The sequence below is a fragment of the Prionailurus viverrinus genome, chromosome B1 (assembly GCF_022837055.1).
Source record: "Prionailurus viverrinus isolate Anna chromosome B1, UM_Priviv_1.0, whole genome shotgun sequence".
Classification (NCBI taxonomy): Eukaryota; Metazoa; Chordata; class Mammalia; order Carnivora; family Felidae; genus Prionailurus; species Prionailurus viverrinus.
In genome coordinates this window covers 190,284,406-190,299,398 of record NC_062564.1, presented here as the reverse complement: position 1 = coordinate 190,299,398, position 14,993 = coordinate 190,284,406, and the positions used below count along the sequence as shown (strand labels likewise).

At 35.1% G+C, this 14,993-nt stretch overlaps 1 protein-coding gene across 5 annotated transcripts in view; it reads left to right on the top strand.

The window, feature by feature from the left end:
* Window positions 1–14,993, top strand: part of SLIT2 (slit guidance ligand 2) — a 375,759-nt gene that overhangs the window by 243,019 nt on the left and 117,747 nt on the right. For 3 of the 5 annotated variants that reach the window (XM_047857138.1, XM_047857139.1, XM_047857136.1), the window contains exons 8-10: window positions 767–930; window positions 2,100–2,111; window positions 3,048–3,186. In XM_047857138.1, the coding sequence (XP_047713094.1) occupies window positions 767–930; window positions 2,100–2,111; window positions 3,048–3,186 (315 nt within the window). The remainder of the gene's footprint in view (window positions 1–766; window positions 931–2,099; window positions 2,112–3,047; window positions 3,187–14,993) is intronic. The other 2 variants (XM_047857140.1, XM_047857137.1) reach the window with 1 other exon arrangement.

The following is a 14,993-nucleotide window of genomic DNA, read 5'->3' as shown; positions in this document are numbered from 1 at the left end:
ATAAAAGCCAATTTGAAGTCATTTACCTAATTTAGTGGATACATTTGTCTGATATTTTATTAATGGAAAAGTGCTATTTGCCACTTGGAATGGATCCATGCTCTGGTATGGATCCCTGCCAACATAGAGAGGGGGCTCACTTAATTCCTTCACTCCTAGCCATTTATGTCTTTTCATTTCAGTTCCTGCTCTTTGAGGATAGGGTCCCAAGAGCCCAAAGCAGCTAATCCCTTTTTCTGCTATTAAACAAAAAGAAGGAAATCAGAATAGGGACATGAAAGAAGTGTTTTATATTGAATTATTATTCTATCTTGTTCAGCAAAAAACGAAAGTGACCTGCTAAAAAGATTTTGCAAGCAGTTTTTACAGAAACTAACAACAGCAGGACTAACTGATAACTCATACTGGGAGCCACAACTTTTATTTATATGGCCCCGCCCCCACCCCACCCCAATTGGCCACCAGTATGTGGGGACTGCAGAGCAATTTGCCTTGGACATACCTATTTCTTTTTACCGTTTTGAGTGAACATAAGAAAACTATTTTTATGGTTGTGTTCAAGCTTCTGTATATTTGCTTAACTTGGCAGTAAATGAAGAGTAAGTGGATTCTCATCATTTTTAGAAAAATAATTAGGTTGGGACTTACTAAGCTTTATCTACTTACATTTTAAGAAATAAAGTTACATATTATTATTAATACATTTTTTAATTCTTGGAATAACTATTTTGTTTTCTTGCCTTAAACGTCCCTTCTTCTTATGTAGTCGCCTCCATTCGAACAACCTATATTGCGACTGTCACCTCGCCTGGCTCTCTGACTGGTTGCGACAAAGGCCCCGGGTTGGTCTCTACACTCAGTGTATGGGTCCATCCCACCTGAGGGGCCATAATGTAGCTGAGGTTCAAAAACGAGAATTTGTCTGCAGTGGTAAGACAGAAAGAACCTTTATGTTGTCATATTATTTTTTGCTTCTATGTAAGAGAGCTGTGGAGAACGCATGCTTTAAAAGTTTCAGTGTTTTGCTCACTAACATGTGCAATTGTGCACTAATCACTCCATGGAAATCCTCGGTTTCAGTGATATTGATAATATGTTCTAAGACGTTTGTGCGTGATTGGCCATTACAGATTACTCGTACTTAATGTATGATGAAAGGTTTTTCAATTTTCACTCCTGGGGAAATATAGGAGATTCCTAGATTTAAATTCTGTTTGCTACTTATTTTGCTGTTATGTAATAATTTAGATCTACTTTTATGTTAACAAATGGAAATATGATTCATCTTGCTGGAAAATTCAGGAAAGTATCTCAACTGTAGTTGCAGAGTGACAAAGCACTTTCCGTGCATACTAGTGGTTCACCTCTACAGGAAAGAGATAAATGAGTAGCTTTAGTGATGAAAATCTGAAAACGAAAATTAGGCGTGACCTATGTAAAATATCAAGTAACATTTACTTAGTTCTTTCTATATGTTTGATCACCAGCCTAAGTATTTCACATATACTTAGCTCATTTCACCTGCCTTAGAACAACTGTAGTGAGATATAATATTATATCTATATTAGAGATTAAACTGTTGAGGAAAAAGATGCTAAGTAGCCTTGTCCAAGGTCATATAGTTGAATCCATGGATCTCAAGCTTAGGCAGTCTGGTTGCCAATTCATATATATTTATATTTATGTTTATACTTATTTATAAAATATTATGTTAATATTACCTGATCCATATTAGCATAATTTATCATATATGTATGTGTGTGTGTGTGTGTGTATATATATATATATATATCGTTCTGCTTCAGAAGTGTCTGTTCAAGATACAGTCACACAAAAGGTTTAAATATATATAACACATCACAAATAGTTCCTTAGAGGATTGAAGACATATGAGTACAGAATTCTCATTTATCGTTATCTTTTAGCCCCTTTTGTGTACTTCTCCACACTTTTTATAACCCAAACAAAATTTTCTTATAATGACATGGAATGTTCTCCTTAGGTCTGATTGCTTTTTAAGAAAATTAAATAATGAAATGACTAACAAACTGTTACTAACCACTTTTTTCTCTCTTCACTTTTCCCTTCCTGTTTTCTAGATGAGGAAGAAGGCAAGTTCATGTTTCTTTTTTAGACTGAGACTATTTTTGTAACGTTTGAGAGCTTGTTAAGAGGGCTTGGGTTAGTGACTGGCCTGCAGCCCCTTCCCAGCATTCTGATCGCTCAGGCCCTCTCCCTGCAGATCAGAGAGGGTTTGTCCTGCTCCAGTAAACTGAGTGTGTGCAGATTCTCATTCAGTACAGCATGGCCGCCATTCTGTCGTTCATCATTCCAACAGTGAAATCTCATTTCAAAACAGTTTTGTTTCCAAATACTGAGTAGTAAAAATACATACACACAGGTAACTACTTAATACTAAAATTGCAGGCTATGGAAGCCAAAAATAGAACCACCTAGCTTAACAATTACAGAATGGCTTGTTACAAACTATTATAACTTCAGAGAAAATGCAGATTTTGAACCTACCAAGATTTGAAGTTTAGCAAGATCTAATTTCCCCCACATTTATTGGTACACAATTACTTATTTAGAATCAACAGTTATGTCTGTTCTCCTTTCTTTTTTTAAAGTACAGTACATTATGCTACATACATTTAGTAAAGACCAAATTCTCTTGAAGCTTATTAGAAATGAAATATAGGTTAGTCTGACACTGCTGCTTTTTTTGGAACTCAGAATCATTTTGAATCAAATTCTAGTTTCCGGTCTGAGTTTAGCCTTTCTTAACAATTATTTCAAGTGGGAAAAATTATCATTTTCATAATTAGTTTTAAGAATCTCATTTGCTTCATCTGAGTGTTGACCCAGAACTATAAATGCATGCTTCCTAAAATATATCTTAGAAATATAGGCCCATTTTATGCTCAGATATTTAGAGAAATACGTTTCTGTTAAATAACATGTTTTGTTGTTTGAGATGAACTCGTAAATTTCACAATGATGAATTTCAGGAGGGAAACTGTTATTGTTGTTTGTTTCTTTTTCAGGTCACCAGTCATTTATGGCTCCTTCTTGCAGTGTTTTGCACTGTCCAGCTGCTTGTACCTGTAGCAACAATATCGTAGACTGTCGTGGGAAAGGTCTCACTGAGATCCCCACGAATCTGCCAGAGACCATCACAGAAATGTATGTGCCCTGAAATTCCCTCTCATCTCTCCACCTCCACAGTGACCCAAACCATGACTTTCCTTAGAGACTCTGGGTTTATCGAAGCCAAATATGCATCAACTAACTTAGACAGATATTCCTTGCAGAATTGTACTGAGCCTTACTCTGTTGAAGAAATTACCTTGTTGAAGAGGTTAGGATTTTTCTTTCTTTTTTTTTTTAACATAGGTAGAATTAAAAAGAATGCACTTTCAGAATAAATAGTTCTTTCCCTTTTCACTGGGAAGGTGTTAGTAGGCTATTTAGGAAAAAATAAGAGTGGTTGTACATAGTCTGACCATTTGGATCTGGAGATCTGCTCCTGTCCAGGTTCTAAAAGAAGGACCAAACTGGGGTAATAAATCATAGGAACGACAGAACTAGATGATGTTCTGACTCTTTAAGAGCTCACTTTTATAAAGCAGTGTGGCTGTTTTGACTATTGTATGGTCTACCATAAAATATAAAAAAGATATAATTATAAAGTCAAAATATATAAGATTTTTAAATTAGTGAGCATTTTAACCTATTTGAACCAATGGCTGTCTCTATCAAAAGTTAAATTGTCTTGGCAAAGAATTTCATATCTATTTTGTATGCAGCTGCTGGGTGCATTGTCCTTGCCAGATAGAAGTCATGTGGATAAAACAAGGTCATGTAAGATGTCAAATGAACTGTTTTTCTCACCTTGAGAAGAAAGCATTAGGGAAAATCTTTACCTCAATATCCATTAACTAAGACAGCACCTCATAGCCACTCAGCTCATCATATTATTATTTTGGAGTTCAGTTCCAAAGTTTAAATAAACAGTTTTGAGTGTTTTGAATTGAAATGGTAAAGTAAGATTAAGTCCTTACAAGTCTACATAGTAGGCACAAAAATTAAGTTATTTTCAAAAACTATGCATTTTTTGCCAGTTAACTGCTCTAATTTACTTTACATGTGAATAACGTTAATTCACAAGACCCACTAACATTATTTAAAATATCTAATATGTGCTTAAAAGTATTCTTAGAGCTTTGCAGTGTAAGACATGATCATCTGTGAAGATGCTAGAATCTGTGGAGGTTTGGCAAAGACATGAAATAATGTATGCACGTAATATTATAGTCATCGAAATTTTAGTCAATGGAAGCTACTTTGCTCATGGAAGACATTTATGAGAATTTTTTAGCTGAACCTTGAAAAAAGCATAATATATCGTTTTGGAAGAGGTGGGTGACATTGCACAAAAGAGAAATGTCAGGGATGAAGGACAGAGGTGGTGGTGAGCATTATGTTTTAGAGATTGTACAGTCAATCCTAATTAGAGTAATAGGTGCGTGTTGAGGCATCATGCAAAATAATGCCTCAGAAAAGACATCTATGTATAATTTTAAAGCCACAGATTAATGAAGGATTTTATCTTAATCAGGAGAAGTAATATAAGAGGAACTAGATAATAGACATAGTAAGTTTTCAAATAGGGAAATAATATATTTATCTATCCAGGCAACAGCATTTATTAGGTAAACACTTATTGTTATAAAAGGCAGCACGAATTTTCCAGAGATCTTCCATCAAGTGACTAGCAAATTGGACACAAATTGAAAGCTATGACATGAGGTACAAATTAATACACGTTGTAAGAGGGGAACAAATGAAGTTCAAGGCATTTATGCAGAGGGTGTAAAGTGGGGGTCAAGTTACAGTGGTTAATTAAAGGCAGAAAGCTTTAGTTAGAAGCACAAGTCCACCTACCATTCACTATCTGTGAGACTGTAGGCAAGTTATTTATCCTCTGCAAGCCTGTCTCCTCACCTGAACGTAAGGGTTGTTGTTCATTTGAAGTGAAATAATACATATGCTTAGTATATAGTAGTAATTCAATAAGTGATACTTTGATCGTTGAAGTCTTATTATAAGAGGTAACATCCGAGATAGGCCTTGAAGAATTGGTATTGAATGGAAATGCAAAAATGAGGACAGGGCTTTCAAAATGACCAGAACATCATAAGCGTAGGCACTAACAATGGAAATGCAAGATGCAACCAAACAGGGGCTCAGTATGGCATTTGGATCCCGAGAGAATGCAGGAAAATAACATTGGAAAGGTAGACTGGAGCCAGTTCATAGAAGGCCTAGATAGTATAAGGACCTAAGTCTTTATTTGGAATGCATTTGAAAACAGGAGTTTTAATCTGAATCTCCAAGAATTAATCTTACAGCTGTGCGCCAGCAGTTGGCAAAAGACCCCATTGCCAGGCAAGAGGCCTCCTTAGGTGGCTATCATGTTGATGGAGGGGAGATGTCATAAAAGCAGGAGCTGTGTAGCTGTGGGGTAAAAGCAGGTAGGGTAGTTAATATAGGAGCAGAATTCATGGGATTGGGTATTTGGTGAGATGAGGGACTAATGGAGAAAAATGAGCCAAAGATGATGCCAGAATTAAGTGTGAGGGATGGGGAAGTGGTGGTTTTATTATTGCATGTAAGAGGCTAAAGGGCAGGACAAAAGTTGGGAAGAAAGATGACGGTGAACAAAATTTGTGAAATCCTGAAGCACCGATGGGACTTTTAGAGGTATCAAAATAATACAGACTGTGGTAACTTGGAGGAAGACAAGGACTTGAGGCAAAGATTTTGGAGTAATTAATAATACAAAATAAAAGTTGATGGTTAAATCCATGAAATGGCCAATAGAAAGGAGAACAAGAAAAGAGAAACCCAAGAGAACTCAGTAAAAGCAGCAGAGAGCCCGAAGAGGTAAGAGAGGAAGGGGCTTCGTTTATCTGCGAAAAGGGTTTTTTGAAAAAAAAAACGATCGTCACTATGAAGGACAGACCAGGATTGATTTGAAGATGCAGAAAGCTGCAATCATTAGGAAGTCAGAGACAATGCTGTTAGAGAGAAATGAGAGTATGAGGTGCTAAGATCTCTGTGGGAGCACAATGCTCCCCTGTGGGAGCACACAGGAGCCAGTGGATCAAGTCCAGATTATAGGAAGGACTGAAACACCGCCATGGATTGACAAAAGACCAGTGAGTTGTAGATATAACAGACCAAAAGTAATGTGTGATATTTAAAGTGGTTTATCTCATGTAGGCTATTTTATTTTTTACAGCAGCGTGTTTCTTCTATTTTGTATGCTGTATAGATTTTGTATTATTGTGGACTTTAGTACATAAAAGTTACACTAAATAATATGTCCCATTGGGTTTGCCTGTATTGAGGAGATGGTATATCAGATAAAGCTACAATAAATTAAATTTATAAGTAAAGATGAAAACATATGTGAAGCTCTAGGTGAATTTCACTTCTCTGATTATTACATTATCAGCTTTATCAGTAGAGCATCTGGTAATAAATCATATTGATCTTCAACTCCAACAAAATACCCCATTACCATTCATTATCGTGGCGTAACGTACTAGCTTAGTAACTCATTTCTTTTATTACTCTTTTATTTTTATTAGTATAAAGAACATCAGTATGATTCATAAAATGTGGAAGTAAAGCTGTACATATTTTTTTGTTTTTATAGATTCCAAGTTTTTAATTCAAGGTGAACTGAAAATTATAACTTCCCTTCATATTTTTCAAATAATTTTTAATCTGGATTTTGCCATAAATTATAAGTAGAATTTCTTTACTGCAAGTTGTCAGGCATTTCATTCAATGCTGTTGAGTTGATTTCCTTCTGTGTGTGCTATGTCTTTATTCCTGCACCTGTCTCGTCATAGAATTCTAACAAAAAGAAAGTATGTAAGTGCTCCATCAAGGAATGATCTACTGCCTGTTATTCTAGGTAGAAGAACTTGACTCAACTTTTCTTTCTTCTGCATTGTGCTTACAACTATAATTTCACACTTCTGGTATTTGCTCAGGCAATTATTTGTTAAGAGAGATGGGAAACATTCTTTTAAAGTTAGAATTGGAATAATTTGTAGGAGGAGGAATGGAAAGAGACCAACATCTATCTAACAGTGTTGGATGCTGCATGCACATTATATCATGTGATTTTTCTCATTGACTTTTGATAGGGGTGTTTATGGAATCTTAAAATAGGAAAACGAATGCAGGAACATATGCTAGATGAATGTTGGTGGATTTCTCCAAGAAGCCTCATCATCCTGATGATTTTATATGGTCCAGGATCTGTCATCTCATTTGTTGGGAATCTTATTCTGCATATACATTGATAGATTAGATAGATAGATAGATAGATAGATAGATAGATAGATAGAATATAGATATAGAGATAATGTGTGTATAGTTATTATATTTTGTTTATATATGTATATTTGCGTGTTTATTTAAACCTGTCTACCCTACTGAAGTAGAAACTATGAAGTCAGCGGCAGGAACTAGTTTTGTTCTGATCACCACTGAATACCCAGGTACAAATCTACAGTGTGGCATATAATAGGCACTTGATAAGTAGCAAATAAATACTTACAGAATAAATGGATAATTTAAGCATTTACAGTGCAATTATCTCTAAAATAAGCTATATTGAACAAGATTAAAAATAAAACCTGAAGAAGCAGCCCATTCTTTCCCTGTAGAAAAAAAATGGTGCTTTTAAGTATACAGTAAGTGAAAGTTAATGAATAGGATATCTAATGGCAAGAGCTAAAATGGGGCTATAAATACTTAAAATTCATTTGTCAAATTTCTCTATTCCCCATACTGGCTTGGACTCCACTCTCTACATGTGTCTGGGAGCTCCTTTTTTTTCTCTGTTCTAGGCCGACCCATTCAGTACCTACTAGTAGCCTCCTTCTTTAGATACATTAATTCAATCACTCTGTAGTTAAGTCTTAGACATCTTTCTCCAAGGCCATATTTTTCCGGTAATGAACTTTATAGACATTTACCTCAAATCCTTCAAAACTGACAACTTCACTTTGCTGTTTGTTTTGTTTTGTGAATAAGCCCCACAATGTTAAGAGACTGTGTTTAAAAGTGTTTTCAGTTGTGAAGCAGCTATGCTGGCCTCAGCCTGAGACTTAACTTGATTCTGGAGCTCATGTTCTTTCATTGATCCAGCTCCAAAGAAAGATAAACATGCCGTGGGCTTGTTGGGCTACCGTAGAAGAGAGAATTGAAAAAATCAGAAGGAAAGGCTAGCCGATACTCAGAAAAACAGGGCAAGAGAAGCTTTGAGAAACTTACATACGAAGAGAACATAGATGGAGCATAAAGGCAGGCATTAAGGTATAGGAATGTGTGCAAAACTAAGAGCTATTTCATATTACTTTCTACTACAACTATTATATACACTATTATAGTGTGTATCATCTCTCCTATTCTCTGTCATATATTCTCACATGTCCCTGGATTTTATCTGCATAGAACTTATAGCAGTTTAAGTTGGTATTTTGATTAATATCAAATTATCCTTAATAGACTGTAAGCTTAAAAAGGGCAGGACTATGTCTGTTTTCCTTACCATTTCTGTGCCAACACTTAGCATAGTGGGATGGAGTAAAGAACAGTGCTGGGGGCAAATAGAAGGGGTCCAGTGCACACATTCTGGAGAGCCTCCAAACCTCCATTCTTCATGATAAACAGACAATGTGACAAGGGAATATGGACTAATGAAGACAGAGAGGGAAAAATAGAATGTGGAGTAGTAGAAGGTAAAGTAAATATAAAAGAAAGAAGCTCTTGGGGCACCTGGGCGGTTTAGTTGGTTAAGCGGCCAACTTTAGCTCAGGTCATGATCTCGTGGGTCGTGGGTTCGAGCCCCGTGTCCAGCTCTGTGCTGAAGGCTCAGAGCCTAAAGCCTACTGCAGAGTCTCTGTCTCCTTCTGTCTCTGTCCCTCCCCCACTTGTACTCTCTCTCTCATTGTCTCTCTCTCTCTCTCTCTCAAAATAAATTAAAAATAGTATTAAAAAAATAGAAAGAAAGAAGATGTTACCCCCGCTGAAATCTTCCCAGCATTTTGCTGCTTTGAACTCTGCTGTTTAAAACCTTCTTTTCATACAGATAGAAGGCCTAAGGCAAGTCTTACGTGATCTGGCCCATGGCAACAAAATTATTAATAGCAAATTGATTCTCTATATATCAAATCCTCAGAATTAATTTCTTACATCACGTTTGAGATATAAAATTTTGAGTATGGTATGATGGATTGCTATAAAGTAGACATTTAGTTCTCTTCAATCTAGTTATAGATTTTCTGTGGCATATCACCTGTTCAAACCATTATGCAGAAGTACCATAAATCATGGAGAATAGTTAGTAAGACCATAGGTTGTAGCAATTTAGTAGGTCTTGTTTACCTATGTCTGACTGCCTTCACTCTTGGTTGTTTAAGACTCCGAAGCTGAGAACCATACAATTCTTTCCTTTATTTGTTTGAGAGAAGGAGGTCAGGGAGAAGTTCAAATTATGGAAAAGGAAAAGATGGTAGGAGAGTTCTCAGGTCTTCTGAGGTAGTCTCAATGTTTTCTAAGATGGATTGGAAATTCTCAGAAGCTATAATGCATTTTTTTTCCGACACACTATTCAAATAGGTGAAATGGAAAGGAAACTCATCTTTGTGTAAACTACGGGTCTGCTTTTACTCTGCCAGCAATAAAGAAGGTTCCTTCAAAGAGACTTACAATGATGGAGGTTAGATGTGAGGGCTCAGAGTACTTTGCTCTTTTTGTTTCCTCTGCGTCACTTCATGCATAATTATAAAGTGAAAAAAAGAAGGGACTCTTAAATGCTGTATCTTATTACAATCCTTTATGATATTGAATAGAACTTAATTTTTAAGTTTATTTATTTATTTTGAGAGAGAGTGAGTGTACTGGGGGAGGGGCAGAGAGAGAGGGAAAGAGAGAATCCCAAGCAGGCTCCGTGCCATCAGCACAGAGCCCGACACAGAGCTTGAATTCACTAGCCGTGAGATCATGACCTGAGCTGCAATCAAGAGTCAGTCACTTAACCCACTGAACCACCCAGACGCCCCATGAATACAACTTTTAAAATGCATGTTTTCTTCCATTTCCGTTTAGGCATTCTTCCCATATACATTTAAGCCCTTTTTGCAGGCTATTCCTGCATTTGCCCCTTTCAAATTTTTGAATCCTTAATTCTAATAAATAATACTTGCCAAACTGAATCCACATACTGTATGTCAAAGTCATCTGACTTTCTATAGGGATGCCAAAGTTCCATTTGATTAACGTTTTTAAATCACCCATTCTACACTAGCTTCTTAAGAGAGTTATAGGTATTCATGAAATTAGGTGTGACTTTTTATTTACCATGGACTCAGTGATGTCTCAGCTAATAACACAGCTAGTGCTGTTATTGTGTTATTGGTTGATTTTCTTCTCATATGCTAAAATTTTGAAAATAAAAAAATAAATGCAGCATGCCGTTCGACTAATTTTTATAACACATATAAATTACCTTGACTCTACTTTTTAGACAACATAGATAAAATGTCTAAATAAAGCAAATTATACCATTTTAATATAATTTGGTGTGAAAGAAATAGTCCATAATCTGAGTTTGCCTTGCTAAATAAAAAGTAGGCTGATAATTTCAAAGTGAGTTTTCACTGTGAAAGTATTTAATTGTGTCATTATGAAAGTATTAAAAAAATTTAGAGATACATCCAACTTAAGAGTTATGAAGCACAAGAGAAAATAGGCAAAGTTAAGAAAGTAGTATAAAAATGAAAGTTTGTTGATAGTTTTACTAGAGCATTTGATAACAACTGGAGAACTTTGTTAGCATTTTGAAGTTTTACACATGCCAGATATTTTCTTACCTCAGATCCACTCACAGAATTAAGCTAGCATATGGCATATGCCAGACTTCTGGCTTTGCAGTTTATATTCTTATAATTTTGTGCTTTGCATGCTAATGAATAACACTCTCATATTCTATGTCTAGTAGAAATAATTATGACCTAGTACTTTAACAAAATCATCTTGTATCCAGCCTTTTTTTTGATAAAAGAAAAATACACTTGCTTTGGACCTACTGAAACACAATGTAGGAAGCTATATATTTCTGAAGGTTAGCAGAAACGTTTCAATTCTTTGTAATGTAGAAAATAATGTCATACGTTTTTAGCCAAACCAGATTTCAAATATGGAGCTATCATTCTACGTACCTACTTTGATGTGGAGAATTAGCTGCATTTATGTATTTGGTTCTGAATTTCTTCCAACAGCAGAAATGTGCTATGTAGCCCCCAGATCTCAGGCAGAAACTAGCTTTTCTTCTATCAAGTAATATAATTTTGTCTAGAAATGTCACTAAGTAAACAATCTTAAGATCAAAAGAAAGCTGTCATCAACGTATATACATAAACCAGTAATTCAGCTCTGATTATATGCTAACATAGTTACAATTAGAAAAACAAAATAGTGTGAATCCTTTCTGACAATGTATTTTATGGGGCTGGTAGTCAGAAAGTCATTTGATGTGAAAGAAGTTCATGCAAACTTTGCTCATTCTTAATTTTTATTTCCTTGTGCTTTTGGATTATATTTGCTGCATTTTATTATGATTCCATCCTGAATTAGGGGCCCGGAAAAAAGACATCATAATTTAGCTTCCTGCCGAATGCAGAGAGCCAATTCATTATTCAGTGAGCAAAACAAAGATCTCTATCTATCATGTTCCCTCAGAACAAGCATTTCATATGTATTCTTAGTTATCAGTAGCCATGCTTAGTATAATCCATACAGTAGCTTTGATAATTCCACAGCAAAAAAAAAAGTAAGATAAATTATATAAAATAAATTTATAAATTCAGCTATACTTGTAGTTCCGTAGACCATTCTTGAGTTCACTAATAATATTGGAGTGCTTTCATATTTATTTTGGCAGAATTTTCAATTTCATATGTGTATCTTCAATAATCTTTAATTGTTATTGAGTGAAATAGTGAGATAACTATCTTTAAAAAGCTGCATACATCCATTATGTGGATAGAATCACTGTTTATTAATAATATGCATTCATGATAAGAAAATTATTACTGATTTCCCCCCATTTTTTTTCTTTTCTCCTCCCAATTTTATTGAGGAATAATTGACAAATGCAATTGCATATATGTAAAGTGTACAATGTGATGATTTGATAAACTCATCAAATCATTGTGGACTGATTGCCAAGATCAAGATAATTAACACATCCATCACCTCACATAGTTAACATAGTTAATTCGTGTGTGTGTGTGTGTGTGTGTGTGTGTGTGTGTGTGTGTGGGGTGAGGACACTTAAGATCTACTCCCAATATTGTATTATTAGCTATAGTCACCATGCTATACAATATTGTATTATTAGCTATAGTCACTATGCTATACATTAGATCCCCAGAACTTACTCTTTTTATAACTGAAAATTTGTAGCCTTTGACCTACATCTCCCCATTTCCCTGTTCCCACACCCCCTGGTAACCACCGTTCTATTCTCTGATTCAATTAAATTGGAATTTTTTTTTTTTAATAATCCACATACAGGTGATAGTATACAGTATGTGTCTTTCTCTGTCTGATTTATTTCACTTAGCATAATGTCCTCCAGGTTCATCTGTATGGTTGCAAATGACAGGATTTCCTTTCTTTTTATGGCTGAGTATCATGTATGTGTGTGTGTATATATTGATAATATATAGATACATATCAATATGACATGATATATATCAATATTCATATATCTCAATATATATATCACATTTTCTTTATCCATTCGTCTGTCAAAGGACATTTAAGTTGTTCTCATATGTTGGCAACTGTGAAGAAAGCTTCAATGAACATTAGGGTACAGATATCTCTTCAAGATAACTGATTTCATTTTTTTTTCAGATATATACCCAAGAGTGAGATTGCTAGATCATGTGGTAGTTCTATTTTTAATTTTTTTTAGGAACTTCCATATTGTTTTGCAAAGTGGCTGCACCCATATACATTCCCACCAGCAATGCACAAAGGGTTTTTTCTTCTCCACATCTTTACCAACATTTGTCGTCTCTTGTCTTTTTGATAACAGCCATTCTAAAAGGTGTGAGGGGATATCTTATTGTGTTTTGATTTGCATTTCCTGATGACTAGTGATGCTGAGCACCTTTTCATGTACACATTGGCCATTTGTATGTCTTCTTTGGAAGAGCATCTATTTAAGCCCTTTGCCCATTTTTAAATTGGATTATTTGATTTTTTTTGCTACTGAGTTTTATTAGTTCTATATATATTTTGGATACTAACTCCTTATCAGTTACATTATTTGCGAATAGTTTCTCCCATTCTGTTGGGTACCCTTTCAATTTTCTTACCTATTTTTTAATTGTGTCTAATTTCACAAAACATTATTTATGTAACACATATGTTACATGTATGTATACACACATGCTTTTTTGTTGAGATGTGTGATCATTTAAGCAGAAAAGTATAATGGCTTTTGAAGAGAAAGACATAGAAGACTGAAGCAAATTTTTATATATTAGTTATGAGGTGAAAATAAGTACAGTAAATTATAAGTAAATTGGCAAAAAAAGAAATACTTAAATGACCAGCATGGAGATTAATAAGGTAGTAAGGCAAGAAAGAAACTCCAACTGGTTTCTCTAAATAAATTCAAGGAGTCTTATGAGTATTATTGCAACAGAAGGACACATGGAAAATAGCATTTTTTTCATATAGTACATCCTGAACAAATATTTGTGAGTACCTACTGTGCATCAGGCATTACGGATGAAAGGACACATTTCCAGCCTCCAAGGTGTTTACAGCACAGAAAATTGAAACCACACAAAGAGAAAATTTTTAAACTATATGATAGTAGTAAAATAAATACACACAGGAATACAGAGAGAGGAATACCCTGGTGTGCCTGGAAGAATCAAGGAATCTTCAGGTATGAGGAGTCTTGCAGGCAGAGAAATTGGGGACTTTACAGACAGAGGAAAAAGCATGTGTGAAGTCCCAGAAAAGTTAGAGGTAGTATGTCTTTGAGAAGTTAAAGCACTTTTGATTGCTGGAACAAAGTAGAATCCTAATCGTGACAAATCACCTTGTCTGATAACAATAGTACATACAAGGAAGCATGTTGAGCAAGGTACTAGCATGATTAGAGATGCTAGAAAAATCACTCCTAAGGTGGAGTGGAGAATGGTTTGGAGGAAAAGAGTACACTAAGAATGTGTTAGCAACAGTCTGGAGGGCATGGTGAAAGCAGGTGTAGCAACAGATCATGATGGAATGTGATTCCAAAAAGTGACCCTGGTGCTGTGGTGGTTGATTTCCTAAACATTTCTGTGGAAGAGAAAATGGGAGACCCATTAGAGGTAAAACAAGACCTATGTAGACTTTAACATTAAAGTGAAGATAGTTGGTGCATAGTAAATGTATTCTTTATTCTCAGACAAATCATTATCATGTGTTTTTTTTTAGGAATTAAGCTATAGATTTATGGTTCTATAATCATCTGGAAAGATTAAGTTGAAAATCCATATAATTCACATACTACTCTCTCAGGGTCACACTATTTCCTAAACTTGAGGAAAAAGATGATGGGTAACTTAGACAGTAAATCAGTGCAGGGGGGTGGGGAAGAAGGCCAATTGCTATCTACTCATTGAGCAATACTGTTAAACAAATGATGCGTAAAGACAATTTGCATAATGTTTTTAAAACTAAAATTATTACGAAATGGGCAGTTTAGCTCAGTGCCTGGCTCAAAGTTAATGTCCAAAAGGTTTTCATAATCAATGAAAATCAAAGCAGCAGAACATTTAATTATTTTATTTCTTGAATTGCTAAAGAAAAATTATACATGAAAACTTACTGAT